This window comes from Hetaerina americana, unplaced genomic scaffold, assembly GCF_022747635.1.
Source record: "Hetaerina americana unplaced genomic scaffold, ioHetAmer1.1.p SCAF_6, whole genome shotgun sequence".
NCBI classification, from domain to species: domain Eukaryota; kingdom Metazoa; phylum Arthropoda; class Insecta; order Odonata; family Calopterygidae; genus Hetaerina; species Hetaerina americana.
Window position 1 is genome coordinate 19757196 of NW_027287205.1, and position 16194 is coordinate 19773389.

At 34.9% G+C, this 16194-nt stretch overlaps 2 protein-coding genes across 2 annotated transcripts in view; one reads left to right on the forward strand and one right to left on the reverse strand.

Annotated features, from left to right (window-relative positions):
* Positions 1 to 12004, forward strand: part of disp (RND transporter family member dispatched) — a 29382-nt gene extending 17378 nt beyond the window's left edge. Inside the window, exons 7-14 of the mRNA XM_071593607.1 lie at positions 905 to 1052; positions 1174 to 1407; positions 4458 to 5013; positions 7569 to 7949; positions 9174 to 9512; positions 10084 to 10243; positions 10614 to 10787; positions 11225 to 12004. Coding sequence (XP_071449708.1) covers positions 905 to 1052; positions 1174 to 1407; positions 4458 to 5013; positions 7569 to 7949; positions 9174 to 9512; positions 10084 to 10243; positions 10614 to 10787; positions 11225 to 11851 — 2619 coding nt within the window. The 3' untranslated portion in view covers positions 11852 to 12004. The remainder of the gene's footprint in view (positions 1 to 904; positions 1053 to 1173; positions 1408 to 4457; positions 5014 to 7568; positions 7950 to 9173; positions 9513 to 10083; positions 10244 to 10613; positions 10788 to 11224) is intronic.
* The window catches only part of RpL28 (ribosomal protein L28), a 139787-nt gene that overhangs the window by 21611 nt on the left and 101982 nt on the right, over positions 1 to 16194 (reverse strand). The window lies entirely within an intron of this gene.

Here is a 16194-nt window from a genome sequence, read left to right on the forward strand (position 1 = left end):
TTATGCCATTAATGATGTTTGGGAAGTTCTATGCGTTAATGGTAATATATCTGATTCGAATATATTCAAATTCAATGCTGCATCAGAGTAGAATTAGTGGGAATAATGAGAAGACCCTTTGCCAAAAAAGGAGATGAGAAATTTTAATACATTACTAAACATTTATAATAATGGTGCATAAACCTCGGTTTTGGAATTTATAGTGAAAATTTCTGCACAAACTCTGATAACAAGAAGTTCATGTTTATCGCCTATGTTTATGTCTGTTCTATGTCTGAGTGGCCCTAATATTTTCCTCCCTGGTATGCCAGGATTCAATTACTCATGCATTGCATTGGTTGCCTTACTTTTTTGGTCTTGTTTAATGTACAAACTCTAATTACATCAGTTTACATATTATAGTAATGTCTCACATTGGACCCTACCATAATGAGTACTAACATTAGCTAGATGCCATGAGAGGACATATAATTCAAGAGATAAGATAATTCAAACAGCAGTCTCTAAGAAAAGAATGGCAGTGGAGGCTTCTTCAATGCTGCTGTCACAACAATTATTGCAATTCTGGCAGGTCAGCTAGCCTTGAGAATGACTTTTCTTTTGATGTGTGGTGGGAATGGGGGAGTCGGAGATAAGGAAGAAGCACAATGTCACCAGATCCAACTCTACAAAATGTGAATTGGGTCATTTGTTTGAATAGGTCGGTGAACAGTTGGCTGCTAAATGAGTGTTCTTGAATGTATTGCCATATGTTATCAGACATATTTCAGTCCTAACACCCCTTAGGGTTATACTGTAAGCGCTCTATTGCTGGTTACACTATGATCTTGCACTTTTTAAAATGTAAAAAAAGTCATATTTGATCGCTTGTATTGATTATCAATGGATTGAACTCTTATATCAGGAATCACCGGACAATATTCCATTTCTTAAGTATGCAGTGGTGTTTTTACCTTTGGCCTCCAGTACTGCCTCAATGGCATACTATTCTGCAGTGAAAGCTACTATTCCATTGTCTTATCATGGAATTCAAGTGGAAGCAATGGAATTGGGTAATATGGATGGAATATTATCTCATGAATGTAACATATATTCATTGATGAAGTTCATATCAGTAACCTATATTGCTATAATTATCTCAATCGTATTGCTCTAATAGTTGTTTCTTCACAGGTCTCAGGGATAGTTTGTTTGATCATCACCTCATTCAAGATTCATGGATGTTGATTGGTGTGGCCGTGGCTATTGGCTCATGCGTTTGGATGTACAGCGGGTCTTTATTCATTGCAGTGGCTTCAATTTTATCAATTCCACTCTCCCTTGGACTGTCATATTGTGCCTATAAATATATTTTTCGTCTCTCATTCTTCCCATTCCTCAACTTGGTGGCTGCAGTAATCTCTCTAGGTGTGTGTTTATTGTAAATTTTAGCATGAAATCAGTGTAATTTATATTATTTACAATCTTTACGGTAATTTATTTGTTACAGCAGATTTGAGACAAAATTTTAACTTGAATATCATTTACTTTTTGTAATCTAGAGGTATATGTAATCTCAACCTGTATATGAAAAAAAAATTATTATGGCTGATGTAAGAAAGGGATTAGATGTCATCCTCTAATCCAAAAATAGTTACCAATTGAGTGACTAAATTTTCATTTGTTTCTCTTGCCTTTCAACTTTTTTACCAATAGGTACTGTATTGTGATTGACCAAAAAAACCTAACTATGCCTAAATTTTTTAACATTTTGATTTGCATGTGGTGAAATTTAATAATGATCTGTGATAACTCTTTCCTTGGATTGTTATATTTGTACTCTGCACACCCTGGTGGTGGTTTGCAGGGTGTCATGTTGAAGTATTTCATTAATTCTTTCTGGATGTTCATTATTGAATTTGCTGTTTGATTTAAATCAGTAGTAGGCTAGATATTTTTTATTGTCCATAAAATAAATGCTGAGTTCTACATCTGTGAGGTGAAAGTTTATCTAAATTGAATAACATGAAAAAAAGCTCAAAGGAAACATTTTCTTAAATACTGGAGGTTTGAAACAATGCAGCTGAAATACATGTAAACCCAAGAAATACAGATTTGGCAACTATAGTTGCAACAAGTATTAGGATAAGTTAAGCATGTGAGAAACAAAATCTTAGATGCACAAGAGTCAATCATTTGGAGTCTTTGTTCTCCATATGGCTTTCAGTCTAACTGTTTGTGTATCCTTATACAGGGTGCAGCAACATAACTTCCATTTTTGCAAGTGTTTTGCATTTGAAAAAAGGAAGTTATGTTGCCACACCCTGTAGGTATGCATGCCCATCGTTGAGGTCTGGTATAGGATACCTAAATTAATGAGGTCACAAATTCAGGGAAAATGAACTTATTGAATGATCAAAAGAAAATACAGGCGTAGGTAACAAATGTAACCCTGTAAAGACATAGGTAGCTATTTCTCATAAATATATTGAAAATTGTGACTTGCAGGAGGAATATAAGTGGGATAGCATTTGTAATATTCATCAAAATTCATGTGGTGGCATATCTCCGATAGATATCTCGGGCAATTTCTAATTCATTGATGAATGTAGAAAGCCTCTCCCACTGCTAGTGTGGTATCAGTTGGAAGGTCAGATTTACTTCACCTCAGTCACTCTTCATTTATGTATATCAATAAACTCTCAAGAGTGTTCTTAATTAGGCTGGTGGACTTGGTCAGCAGCCCAAGATGAAAGGCACTCTACATAGCCTATTGTGATTCAGAGACCATTTTGTCGGGGATTTATTTCTGTGAGTCGTTCGATAAACCCTTAGGAAAAAATATTTTACAAATTATTTTGTGTAATTTTTATTTTTTGGCATAGTCTCCTTTTAGCTCAGTAGACTTTTCCTAGCGTTTCTCCAACTTTGTTATGTAGTTTTTATGGGAGGCGACTGACAGCTAAGGTCATTTGCGACATTAGGGATGGATGGGAAAGGAAAGGTGGAGAGATTCGTTGTCGGCATTAACTTACACTTGTTGAAAGGCACCAAGGTCTACAGTTTAACATCATCCGACAGACTCCATACTCACTCAAAGCAACTTTTTTTAAGCCATCCAAAAATTAAGATTTTAGAAGGTCCTCAAAATAGGCATCTGTGTTGGCAATGACCTTGTTTAACGTGAATTGTTCTCTGCCCAGGCATTTTTTCACGTTCAGAAATATAAATGTCACTGAGGACCAAATCTGATAAATGCAGTGGGTGTAGTAATAATGGAAACTTTAATTCCATAATTTTTGCCATCCAACAATTGCACAGATGTGCACACAGTTATGGTCTTGATGAAAGAGAATCTTTTTCTTTGCCAAATGAGGATTTTTCTCGATTTATTCGCTCAATCGGAGAAATAATGACTCATAACAATCTCCATTTATTTATTCATTACCATTTTTGCAAGTAATCAATGTAGATGATTCCACATGCAGCCCAAAATACCATGGGCATTATCTTGTTAGCCAATTTCACTGTATTCACTTTCTTCAGAGCTGGATCACCTTTATTCCATTGTCAACCCATTAAACCTATTGTCCACTATATCTTTGTCTCTGGAGTGTAATAGTGTGTACATGTTTCATTCAAAGTTATCTATTAATGCAGAAACTTGTTAGGATTGTGACAGAAAGGTGCCAAACCAACCTAGCAAGTCGACTACATAATTGAATTAATTATCCACTGAGAACAAACAATGCACTCATCTTGCTAAAAAAATTTTACGCCTAATTATTCATGCAAACTTGAATTGAACACAGTATGTTGTAATATGCCTGTGGCCTCAACCATTTCATGAACTTTGACTCGTCAATCCCTCAAAATCATGTTGTGGATGTTGTCAATAATTTTGGAGAAAGTTATTTCCACTGGACTTCCCAAACGATGCTCATCATATTCGGATGTGTGGCTATGTTTAAACTCATTTATCCAATTGTAAACAGTCACAAACACAGGAGCAAATTTGCCATGAATTCATCCTACTCAGCTTAGATCTCTTTCATTGCCAAGCCTTTTAAATAGAAGCGTTAGTAACTGCACGAAACTCTATTTTTTCCATTTTTTGAGTAAAAAAAGTGTTACTTTAATCGACAATGAAAATAAAATCATGAAATGGATATGGCTGAAACTTTAACATTAGTCTAGTTGGAGTTGAGGCTAACTAAAAGCAAACCTTTTCCAATACTACAATTGGCATCTCTTGGATTTTCTATGGACTCATTGAAGGACCTGCATATGCTAATCTAATGAAGAGTGTCATTTTGTTCATTGTTCATTGCTTCTCCGATCATTCCAAAGGCTTGGCAATCTTTGTGTAATGTTTGCAAACTAATTCATGAAAAATATCTACATATATGTATTCTTTCTTTTTTATAATTGTACTTCACATTTTGCACCGTTCTTATAAGTCAATAAACTTTCTCCAGGAATTGGTGTGGATGATGCCTTCATATTCTGCAAAATGTGGAAATTTCTCAAGTGGAGATCATCTCTAATGAAAGTACAGAGATTAAATGGAGCCTTGAACTCATCAAACGTGGAGCTTCAAAATTATCCCCAATGTATCAGCTCAAGTGCCAATCAATCAAAGGATTCTGAAGAAGGGGATACTGTCCAATCATCTCAGGGTAATCACTCCACACAAATTAAGTCTGTCAGACCTGAGAGGTGCAACCCTGAGAATCTTAAAGATTTTTCCTCATCACAGTATTCCGTTGATCATGGAGATGAATGTGTAATGGAAAGCATTCTTGACAATTCTGATGAAGATGGTCAGAAAATCAAAAGCCGTATTTACAAAGACACTTGCGTGGATGCTGATGGTGTTTCTGGAAGTCAGTTAAGCGGCAGTGAATCAATCGAATGGCTAGTGTGTGAGACTTTAAAACGTGCCTTCCAGTCTATGTTTGTGACATCATTAACTACTGCCGCAGCATTTTACTTCTCATATCTAAGTAAGGTTACAGCCATCCGTTGCTTCAGGTAAATTTAACATGAAATCAATGATTTAGGCCCAGTTTTATAATGTCCCATTAAATCTAATCATTTGATATTGAAGACATTTACGCCATTCAGAATTTATCTACAGGTACAATTTTATGAACAATTAAGACTACCCATTAATAAACATGAGCATGCTAATCACAGTTATTTTTTACTTTAGTTAAGTAGCACTTTAATTATTGGTGTTGCACTTGACCAGCATTTTTTATAATATGTACTGATTTTTGGCTTTAGCTGGAGGTCAAAGTTTTCCTTCAGTTTAATGAGACTTTATCAAACTCAGCCATTGTATTTTATTTCAATTGTATTCATTTTCAGTGCTTAATGTCTATCATATTATCTTCCAGGGTACAAATTCCATCTTCTAATGTGCAAACACAAAACGAAATTAATAAATTGAATTAGCTGACACTGTGAGCCTGTATATACCTCAGAAAAGTAATCAATACTTCTCAGTTTTTATTTGCCCAATCAATAGAGGTGGCTCAAATACCATTATTTTTTTATCCAATAATGAGGTATCTGTTCTCACGTGGCCTCTAATATCAGTATCAATTATGATGAAACTAGTAGCTACCTTTCTTAATATAAAAGAGTTTATGTTATGTGAGGGTAGGAAAATATGTCTGTTTTATATGAGAAGTTTTAAACTGAATATATGAGAGAAGATAATTTTAGATGCTTTTTTATAGCAGGAAGTCCCCATTAAAATCCTTTTTATGGCCAAATAATTCTTCAGCTTTTGAAAGTTTCTGATTTTTGTGCAATGATACCAAGAGATAATTGACTCATACAAATCCACTACCTATGTGCTATACCTACCTACCTATACACGTGCATATGTTTCTAAATTTACATGCAGATAACATGGAATCAAGTTGGAAAATACAGGACATCCCACTGTAAATAATATTACTGGAAGGGAACATGACCTAGTTTCTCCAACAGTCACTTATGACCTCCTTTTTTTTCATCACTGTGTTGATAAACCAGTTAATATAAATGCAATCTAGTACTCAGTTCATTGGATACAAGATATGTACCACTTTTTAAAATTAGAATCTAATCATTGTTAGCACAAAAATTATATGCTATATTCTGATTCTTAATGTCAAGAAAATATAACAGAAAATCTCAAAATATATCATTTCAATGTTTAGTATATTTCCTTCCCCATATTCATATTGCAAATTATTATTTTTTTTATATTTATAATTGTCATCATGGGAAATTAATGTAAAAAAAAGCAAAGTGCAAATTGATGTGCTGACTTATTTTCTGTGCTTGTTATTGTCATTTTTTCCTCATTCCATATAAAATTTTAGCATTACTTGGCCTTTGCCTTTACAGTTTGTGCATTCCTATTTCTTATTTTTTATGAGCCATTGTAAAATTCTGAAACTATCTTTTTCTCTCATTCTACATTATATCCAATGCTGATTGACTGTTCTTCACAATTACATTGGGTTAAGAATTGCACATAAGTCAGTTTCCGACTCTTATTGTACACTACAGTTTTTCATTAATGATGATTTAAGAATGGCATTTCTCTTAAAGGAACAGCAGGTCAAGGTTTTAGGCCTGCGAGGGGACCTTTTCTTCTTTCTCATTGTTATTTCTGGTCATATGGGATTTTGCAGTTCTCTCTCAACTTTGCAAATTATATTTTAATGTTACAATTTTTATAAATGCTCACAAAATTTCTGCTCTCGTGATTTCCTCTCATTTTAATTAAAATGGAATAATAAAAGATAATGGGTTTTTCAATGAAATTTACAAACCATGAATGTTTGTTTCTGTTTAACCTTTATTAGAGTTGAAATGAAAGAGATGAAAGAAAGGAATCTTATATTTTCACCTTACAAGGTGCATTTAAGTTCTAAGGTCACCCAATTTTTTATTTGGGATTGGTAGATAATAGAAAGATGTGGTTGAGTTTAAAATATGCCGGAACTCTTTGTAAATAAAATATATAGATGGATGCTCCATGCAGTGTACTGGGTTTGCACCACTGGTGCTTGCATGAGGAGCATTTTCAATACTTATAATTGCATTTTTTACTGTTAGTGTAGTAAGAACAGAAAGGTGATCTGTTTGATTCACTTGCTTGGTTTAAAACCCTTCAAAATTCATCATTATTTAAATGAAACGTGATAAAGGTGTTATGGAGGTGAAAAATACACATTGTTAGGTTTTACAGTTCAAAGAAAGGTCAATGTTATGTGACAGTGAACCCAAGAAGTCTTAGGAATAGACCAGCTGGTTTTTCCAGTGGCCAAAAGGGACCTGTCAACAGAACCATTTTCAGCGGCCATGGAATCATGGCATTGATGTTGGGAAAAATGTGTGAATCTAGATACTGTTGAGAAGTATCAATAGTTTCAGTTATCTGCTGTGAGTGTTTGTCAGAAAAAAATTGAAAGACCTTATAACTTTTATGTACCTCGCATTAAAGTGAATTATCTGTTAACTATGACGCCATAATTGTATGAAGAATGTAAGATTCACAAATTCAAATTTTCTTTTCCTTCTAGTATATTTGCAGGTACTGCAGTTATTACCAATTTTGTCCTCATGTTGACATGGTTCCCTGCTGCAGTGATTATTGCCGAAAGGATAAGAAAGCACAATTGTGTAGAAAGATGCAACAGACCTTGTGTTGTGTGTCCAGAAAACATAATACTTGTATATTCACGTGCATTTTCTGATAAGTTATTGGGAATAATGAAGAAATGTGATAAAAGATTTGATATACCTAAGCAATGGGCGTGGGTGTGTGTGATCACCCTAGGAATAGTCGCATTGTTGTCTGTTGTAATAGCTTCATATTACCCTGGGCTGCATCCCCCTAATGAACTGCAGTTTCAACTTCTTCACTCATCTCATTTATTCGAGAGATATCACCTCATTTTCAGGTAAGTAACAATATTTTTATAGATTTTGTGTATTTTATTAATAAATCATATTAGAAACCCATTTCCTAAACCTAAAGGGCCATTCACATGTCGTTATGTTAAAAGTTGTCGTAGATTTATTAGGTACATTTAGAATTCTCTGTTTTTCAGGCTTCAAGGTCTTTTAATTTGAGGAAAATTTCCCAGAAATAAAAAGGCACTGTTGGTCTATTTAATTACAGTAAAACCTTGCTGTTTCCATCCTAATTAATTTGGAAAAGTATTTAATTCAAAAGCAAGGGCAGTCCCAGACTAAAAATCTAGGATTTGCATGCTTTTTAGTGCACATAACTCTAAATTGTCCTAATTGAAATTTGAAGTCATATCATGCTCCTGTGACTCATAGCATTATATACTGTTAAATTTCCAATTTTTCCCAAGCTGTTGCATCCCAGTAAGTGTTCGCATGGTAGAAAGTTACTTGAATCATTATAAAGGTATTGCATTCACCTCACAAAAAAACTCCACAATTCTCAAAACACATAACTTTTTTCGGCTAGTTCACAGGCCAATATGCTAGATCTTTTATGAGGTCTTGTTTGCATTTTCATCTGATAACTTTCAGGCTTGCAATTTTTCTCTAGAACTTTCCTAGTGCTTTCTTCTGAAGAATACCTGTCGCTTGTGTCGTGCCATGTATCTCTTTCTTCTCTGGTCTTGTGGAGCTTCAGCAGAAAGGCATTTTTTTGCACCAAAACATCTTGGTTTCTTGCTTCAGATCTGTGCTCTTCCCTGTCTGTGGAATGTTTCCATTTTACTTCCACGCTCCACCAGAAGAGTATATATATGACTTAATTTGGCAGGGATTCTTTTTCCATGAGAAACTTTTTATTTTATGTAGACATTGTAAAAGTGATGCAATTCACTGCAATCATTATGCATGGAAAAACTTCTTATGAAGAAAAATGTGTTTTAAGTAGGAAGCAATAATATTGAATTAGACAATTCTGAGATGCTTTTTTTATTCTGGAAATTTCTGAAAGGAAATAGATGATAGTAATGTTTTAGTATTGACACAAACCAAAAGATTCTCTTCTGTGAGTGATAGTGAGAGAGATATCTACCGTATCTCAAGAACTGGAGCGGTCTATTCAGCCAAATTAAATGCAGTGAGAGTAGCAGAAAAAATCGATGCAGTTTTAGTATCTACTCCAAAAACTTAAATTGCAAATCTTTCTTTGACAGGCCCCTTTTCAATTTTGAGGAAAACTCCAGTGGCCAAAGTGAAGAGCCTGGTATGCCCCTCCGTTTTGTGTTCGGGGTGCTACCTGAGGACATTGGAAACCCACTGGATCCCACATCCCGAGTACCACGAGGCCTACAAGCAACTAACTTGCATTTTGATGATGAGTTTGACATGGCATCATATGAAGCACAAATATGGTTTTTGAAATTTTGTCAATCTGTTCGGTCACAGCCTTTTTATGGATCCAATTCCGGGCCTCTTCTCAACAACTGTTTCATGGAAACATTTAAGAAGTGGATGTCACGCCGTTGCATTGAGCCTATTGAAATGCTAGACAGGTATTAATTTTGGTAGTTTTTTAATAAATTATGTGGTTTATATTTAGTCTACTTGTGTGAAGTGGTGATCAGAAAGGCCTGTAGGTATTTGATAACTTGAATTTTTGTTTATATTTAGCCGTACGAGTGTCAAATATTAGAAATTTTATTTTGCTTAAAATAATATTTTGTCTCTAACTAATATTAATTGTTATTCACATGATGTGAAATGTAAAAAATCAGTTGAATAATATTTTATGGCATCCATGATATCAGATAAACCAATACCTTAGCTTCTTAAATACATATCTAAAGATATGAAAATCAATATATTTGACTCATTAAGGGTATTATGTAGAAATTGTCTGAGCAGCTTAGTCTAAATCATTTTTCATGATAATTTAGCTACTTTCTAGCAAATTCTTTTAATATTCATTCTCATGGAGTAAATGTGTCAGTAATGAAAGTATGAATAATTTTAAGCAACTTTGATTTCATACATTTGTACTATGAAAAAATGCCTTGTCATACCACCCTTGATTGGATTATTTTGTAATTTATGTGTTGTCTGAGGGATTTCCATCATTTACAGGACACCATGTTGTGAAACATCAAAATTTCCATTTGCTCGTAAGGTATTCAAGAAGTGTCTGTTACGAGCATTAGCTCAGCTCCACAAAACACCACATTTGTTGGACCTTCACAGAGGAGAATCTGCTGGACCACGGTTTTTAAAAACTAAGCCTCATAAGGTACGATCTTTACCATTTGTAATATTTAGTCATTAGGATAGTGCTGAAACCACTTTGTGCTTTTTGAAATCTCCATTTGATCAGATTTTATTTCTCAGAGCAGGAAGCAGCCTTGCAATTCATTCAGATCATGCCAATTGTAATTTAAAGCATTTCAAAGGATATTACCGTCACAATGTTGAAGTAGTTAATGTTCTTATGCTTCTGTTGTCATTATGTGACTCAGAAGCAAACAAAATACACCATAATCTTAATTTGCACTTGGGGATAATAAAAACCATTAGGCCCAGTTATTTGTTGATGAAAATAAATTTCTCTTGTTAACCCTAATGTATGTTTAATTGGTTAAAACACTCTGTATGCCTTTTAGATGGTTGCTGCTGTTGTCGAATACGAGAGTGGGATTCCATTTACAACTTCCTTCACTGCCATGAATCAGTTCTACAACACTGTAGAAACTTGGATGAATGAACAGCTGAACTCTGCACCACATGGGCTGAAGTGTGGTTGGTTTGTTAGCAACTTGCATTTCTATGACCTGCAGGTGAGTATTGGCTTTGGTTCTCAAATATGACTGTAATTTTTCTACTAAATTCTACTTTAAACTTGAAAATATTTTGTAAAGCCCTAAAATGTGTAAAATTTATTTTCTTAAACAATGCTCAACTATACTAATAATTTGCTTCAGTATTCTGTTTTGACACCAAAACTAGCAATCAAAGGATTGAGATAAAAAAATTGACTTTGCATAGACCTTTTATCTTCAAAAAGATCTTTCAAAATTCAGTACACTAAATTAATAGCTTAAGAAAATTCGGAATTCATACTGCCTGCCTACATTATTATTATCTTATTAGGTGTGCAATTAAACTAAATTTGAAATGGCACAATAACATGTGAATAGAAAATTTAATGTCTGACATAAGAACCTAATTTCTCTTTGCACATAAAACATTTTTAAATCTAATTAATTTTTTCTAGTTAACACTGTCTACTGGAGTACTGAGTGGTGTTTGCATATCACTTGGTGTAAGCACTGTCACCCTGTTGATATTCACATGCAACATTCTCAAGTCATTATTGACTTCATTGTCAATTGCCTCAGCCACTTCAGTCGCCTTAGCAAGTCTATCACTACTGGGCTGGAGCTTAGGTCCAGTAGAGTCCCTCACCCTTTCTCTTGCCGTTGGCTTATCTGCAGACTTTGCCCTCCATTATGCAATTTGTCACCAACGTGATTCAAGAAAAGACAACATATGTTTAATGATGTGTAAATCAACAAGATGCCAACTTCGTCTATGTGAACATTTTCGTGAAAATAATACCTGTAGCAGCTGTGAGCCAGTTGATGTCGTTGCAAAAAACAAGGTCGCAGGTTATGAAGTTGATCATAGCAAAGGTGATGTTGAAACCATCATGGAGCCATTTGTCGGAGTGCCAGCCACCTTGGCAGCGATTACAACAGTGATTGCTGGGCTGCTAATGTTGCCATCATCTGTTGTGGCTTATTACCAAGTAGGAATTTTTCTCATTGTCCTCATCTCTACTTCGTGGTTGTACTCTACATTTTTCCTCCTTTCTCTCCTGAGGTTATTTCAAGCTTACTAATCAATTTTAAGAGACATTATCAGGAGGTGGTGACTTATTTATGACATTGTGATAATTGTGCACTTAATTATATGTAATCTGCCTTCTAAGAAGTGGGGGGTGATATATTTTTTAAATAATTTACAGCATTTGTGAATTCTTTCCAGAGTTTATTTTTTGTGGTGTGTACTGATTTAAATACTTATAAATATTTTTGCTCAACTGAATATCCTTTTATTCATGAATTCTTATTTTATTTACATGAATGCCTCTAATATAACAGAGGTTCTTGTACATAGTTATTATGGGAGGCGACCAACTAAGCAGAGGTAATTTGTGGTATAAGAATACAGAAGTAATTTGGCAGAGATAGTATTTTCAGGGCATAGAGAAACTTGTCATTAGCCTACTCTTTAAACAAAGAAATTAAGGGGCCCATGCTAGCAATCCACACCAGTGGGTGAAATAGTCATCAGCCCCCTTAACCCTGCCCCAGTTCCTTGATCACCATACACAACTGGGCACGGACTGTCATTCTGTATTATTTTGCAATTTTTGTCAAACCTGAACTTATTCCCTCCCTTGTTATTTACTCTGCTCCTCCCCAAATACCCCAACCCAAATGCCCTCCTTGATCTCTCGGAGGAAACTATCTAAGCTTGGGCCTATAAACATTATGTACCTTAAGATGATGAAGTATAGTCGAAACCTAGGAGGAAATATATTTTATTTACAATGGAATAGTGAATTATTATTTGCTATGAATCAAATATGTAGTATGCTTTTGGAGATGACTCATTCTCCCAAAGAGGTGAGAGAAATATGGGAAGGGGAAGGAGTTGCAGGAAAAGAGGGAAGTGTTGTAAAAGACAAAATAAGAGTGAATAAATAGATAGATAGTCGTCTTTATTTTGGGGCGAGATTTAGACTATGGAGTCTCTTCTACCATGTAGCCCCTCATCACACATTTACAAGATTAAACTTACAGATGAATTTCACAAATTATTCATAGATAGCAACATTATTAATACATACAATATCTTTGGACTAACATATAGCCACACAATACATTAGTTGCCTAGTTTAATTAATAACTGTAACACTATATAAACAACATACAATACATGCTATATATATATATATATATATATATATATATATCAATGCTTGTAAAAAAATATTCCTGGTTACATTTACAAATGTCTATGCAAGGTATGATGCCCCTGCGAAAGAAAATCTCGAAGTCTGTTAACAGCTGGATTTTTCTGGTTGGTTTTCTGTGAAATTAGTGATTTATGAAGTGCACGCTTGACTGATGGGAGAGATGGTGTATTGGTTTAATAGATAATAGCTAATTCCACTAACAACATGCTGTGACTGCAAATCACTAGATGGATAGATTTATTCGCCATAGAACAATAGATAATTATATGGGCTTATTTACATAGTTGTATGTAGTTGTTCTGTGATGAGGGATGATTTCCTCTGGCATTTAGATTATGTATTCTATCAAGGCTATTGAAGTCATTGGCAAAATGCTGAGGGTTTAATTATTTAGCATAGAGTAAGGACGGCACGTGGAATTTCCTGCAAGATTCCTGAAATAGCCGGTTTAGTTTGTTAAAATATTCTGTAATGTGATCTGCAATTTTCAAATTTTAAATGAAGCGTATGCATGAGTTTAATGCCATTCGAAGTTTTGCCGACAGCTCATTTGAAAGGTCTTGATACACTATGTCACCATAATCAAAGTGAGGAATAATGAGAGAAGGAACTATCTGCTTTTTTTAATATGATGGGCATAACGTACTGATATTTCCTAAGGGAGTGGTGGAGGGATTGATTGACAGTCCTGCAAGTATGAAAAACTTGTGAAGACCTTGACAAATTTCTATCCAAAAGGAGTCCTAGATTTTTTACAAGATTCTTAAATGGAATGAGTGTGCCTTGAAGATACAATTTGAGTGGTTGAAATGCAGGGATATGTAGTATACAATGTTTAAAGGTGTGGGGAAATATTAGATCTCCAGGAAGAAGACTTGTCACCGGTTAAAAAGTTGACCTAATTTATACAAAGGATAATAGAAGGTTGGATACAGAAAATAGTATAGAATAAAGTGTGGGTAGACTTAGTAGAGAAAAATATTGGGGATGCTATGTGACGGGTAGATAAACAGTAGGGTGGAAGGAACATTATTTTTTGTTATATCATTAGTCAGAAGTAAGGCTGGTATTGTCCTATTGTACAATACCAGCCTTACTACTGACAAACCATGGTCAATTGTACAAGCCCAGGAGATGGATGGGGTTGAGTATGTCGAGTTGAATGTGCAGGGTAACAAGAACAGATGGGATAAGGAATGAATTCATCACGAGAATGCTCATTTGGAGACCTATTGATGATTAGATATAGGAAAGAAGGCTATAATAATTTTACACCTGGGCTGGAAAGGTTGTTACGAAGTCGCAGGTAAGAGGGAGACCCGAGTTTAGATGGAAGGGGATCAGAGGGAGAGGATGGATAAGAAAATGATGAGAGTTGGTAACATCGACCCTATGGATACGGGATATAACAGAGAAACAAAAAGAATATGAAAGTCTCTGTCTTAGGCACCAATGTTTCATTCTCTTATTTAGCAACAGCATTATTGAGGTTGGGCAACTGATATTGAGCCTTAAAGAAGAGAATAGTGCAGAGTAATATACTTTTGGTATAAATTTCTCTCAAATGTCATCCTATAACACCTTACGTGCTACGAGCAGTGCATAGATGTTGGAAAGGATACAGAACATTAACCAAATTATTCTGAGATGAGGTTTAATAATTTAAGCTCCAATTTGTCAAATTCCTTTTTTTTAATTTTCTTATTTAAGTCATTAGAGGGAACATGTTTGTGCGCCCAAGTTCTAAATCATTGAAATTTTTATTTTGATCAATGATAATTTCTCTTTTTCTTGCATTGAGTGCAATATACTGATGACACCTCAAAATGTATCAGCCTAACATTAACCTAGATCTGAATGTTAAGTCTGAACTACATGAATGAAAGATGATCTTCAGATTTGCCTGCTGTTGAAATGAAACTACCACAAGATGTCTCTCTTGGTCAAATTCAGGACTCATCATCTTGAATTCGGCTTTCATCCAACAATTGAGAGAACCTTAAGTGCTAGAGATCAAGAGCATACAAGTAGTAAATCAGTGGGAAGAGGTTGGTTTCCTTAAACACGATTATATTAATACATAGATTTGAATAACATTTTTCTATGAGCAGCCAATATACAGAAAGTAAAGGCACTCCAGTGAAACACTTACATGCCCTAATGGAAACCAATCTCTGAATTTCATCACACTGCTTTCAGCGATTCGGTAAAATGTAAAATGCCGCCCTGGCCACAGTTTCAACCTCTTAGCGTCATTGCACGGGGTAGAACATACAAGGACCCTCGAAATAGCCTTCAAATAGTGAATGTGGGCTAGGAGCTAAGTGGTGGTGGAATGAGGATATGAGCATGGGTGTAGAGCAGAAATTGAAACGGTGATTTTGTAGGTTAAACTATAAGAAAGCCCAATAAGAGTGAATGGACATAGAAGTATGTAGAAAAAATGATAGAGAAGTCCAATTATTCTGAGCATATGTCAGATACCAGACCAAATGGAGACTTCACTTCAACGCTTCACATTTTATGAGCAACGATTTTGCACGCTTATTTCATCGTAAATTATTCATAGCTGTAAGAAGTGGCATTAAATACAAAGATGTGCATTTTGAGGCTCGATGAGCGTTATTCGTTCTATGAGCTGAATATCTTGATATAGTGCGTCATTCGTCTAAAATCAATTTGAACTGAAATTCGGTCAGATACCAGTTTACGATAAACGTAGGCATTCATATTACTTTCTAAATATAATAAAATCCATACCATTCCGCTGGAGATTTGGCGATACTGGAACTAGTTCAAGGGCGTAAGCGTTGATTCAAACGCTTAAGAACACGAAGGCAGCTCGCGTTATTTGCATTCACGCATTGCATTCACACACGGAACACAAAACATTCCAATTTCATTAGAAAACAGTTCTTAAAAATGTCTTAGAAATTCTTAGTGAACTACCGAACGGATTCCAAAAGCTTTATATATTTAACGCAATTTCAACGCACGATTTTTGTGGCCACGGCTATTCTCTTCGCGTGAAAGGTAAAATCAGGCTCACCACTTTCTAATGCTGAAGTTCAAATAACTAGTGTCAACCGAAAACAAGCACAACATTACTCAGTGGAAATGTCCGCACGTCAGATAGTCAAAACAAAGAAGAATTGTAATTAGTGTTCGGAATTTTTATGGTAAATACAAGCATCGATTTA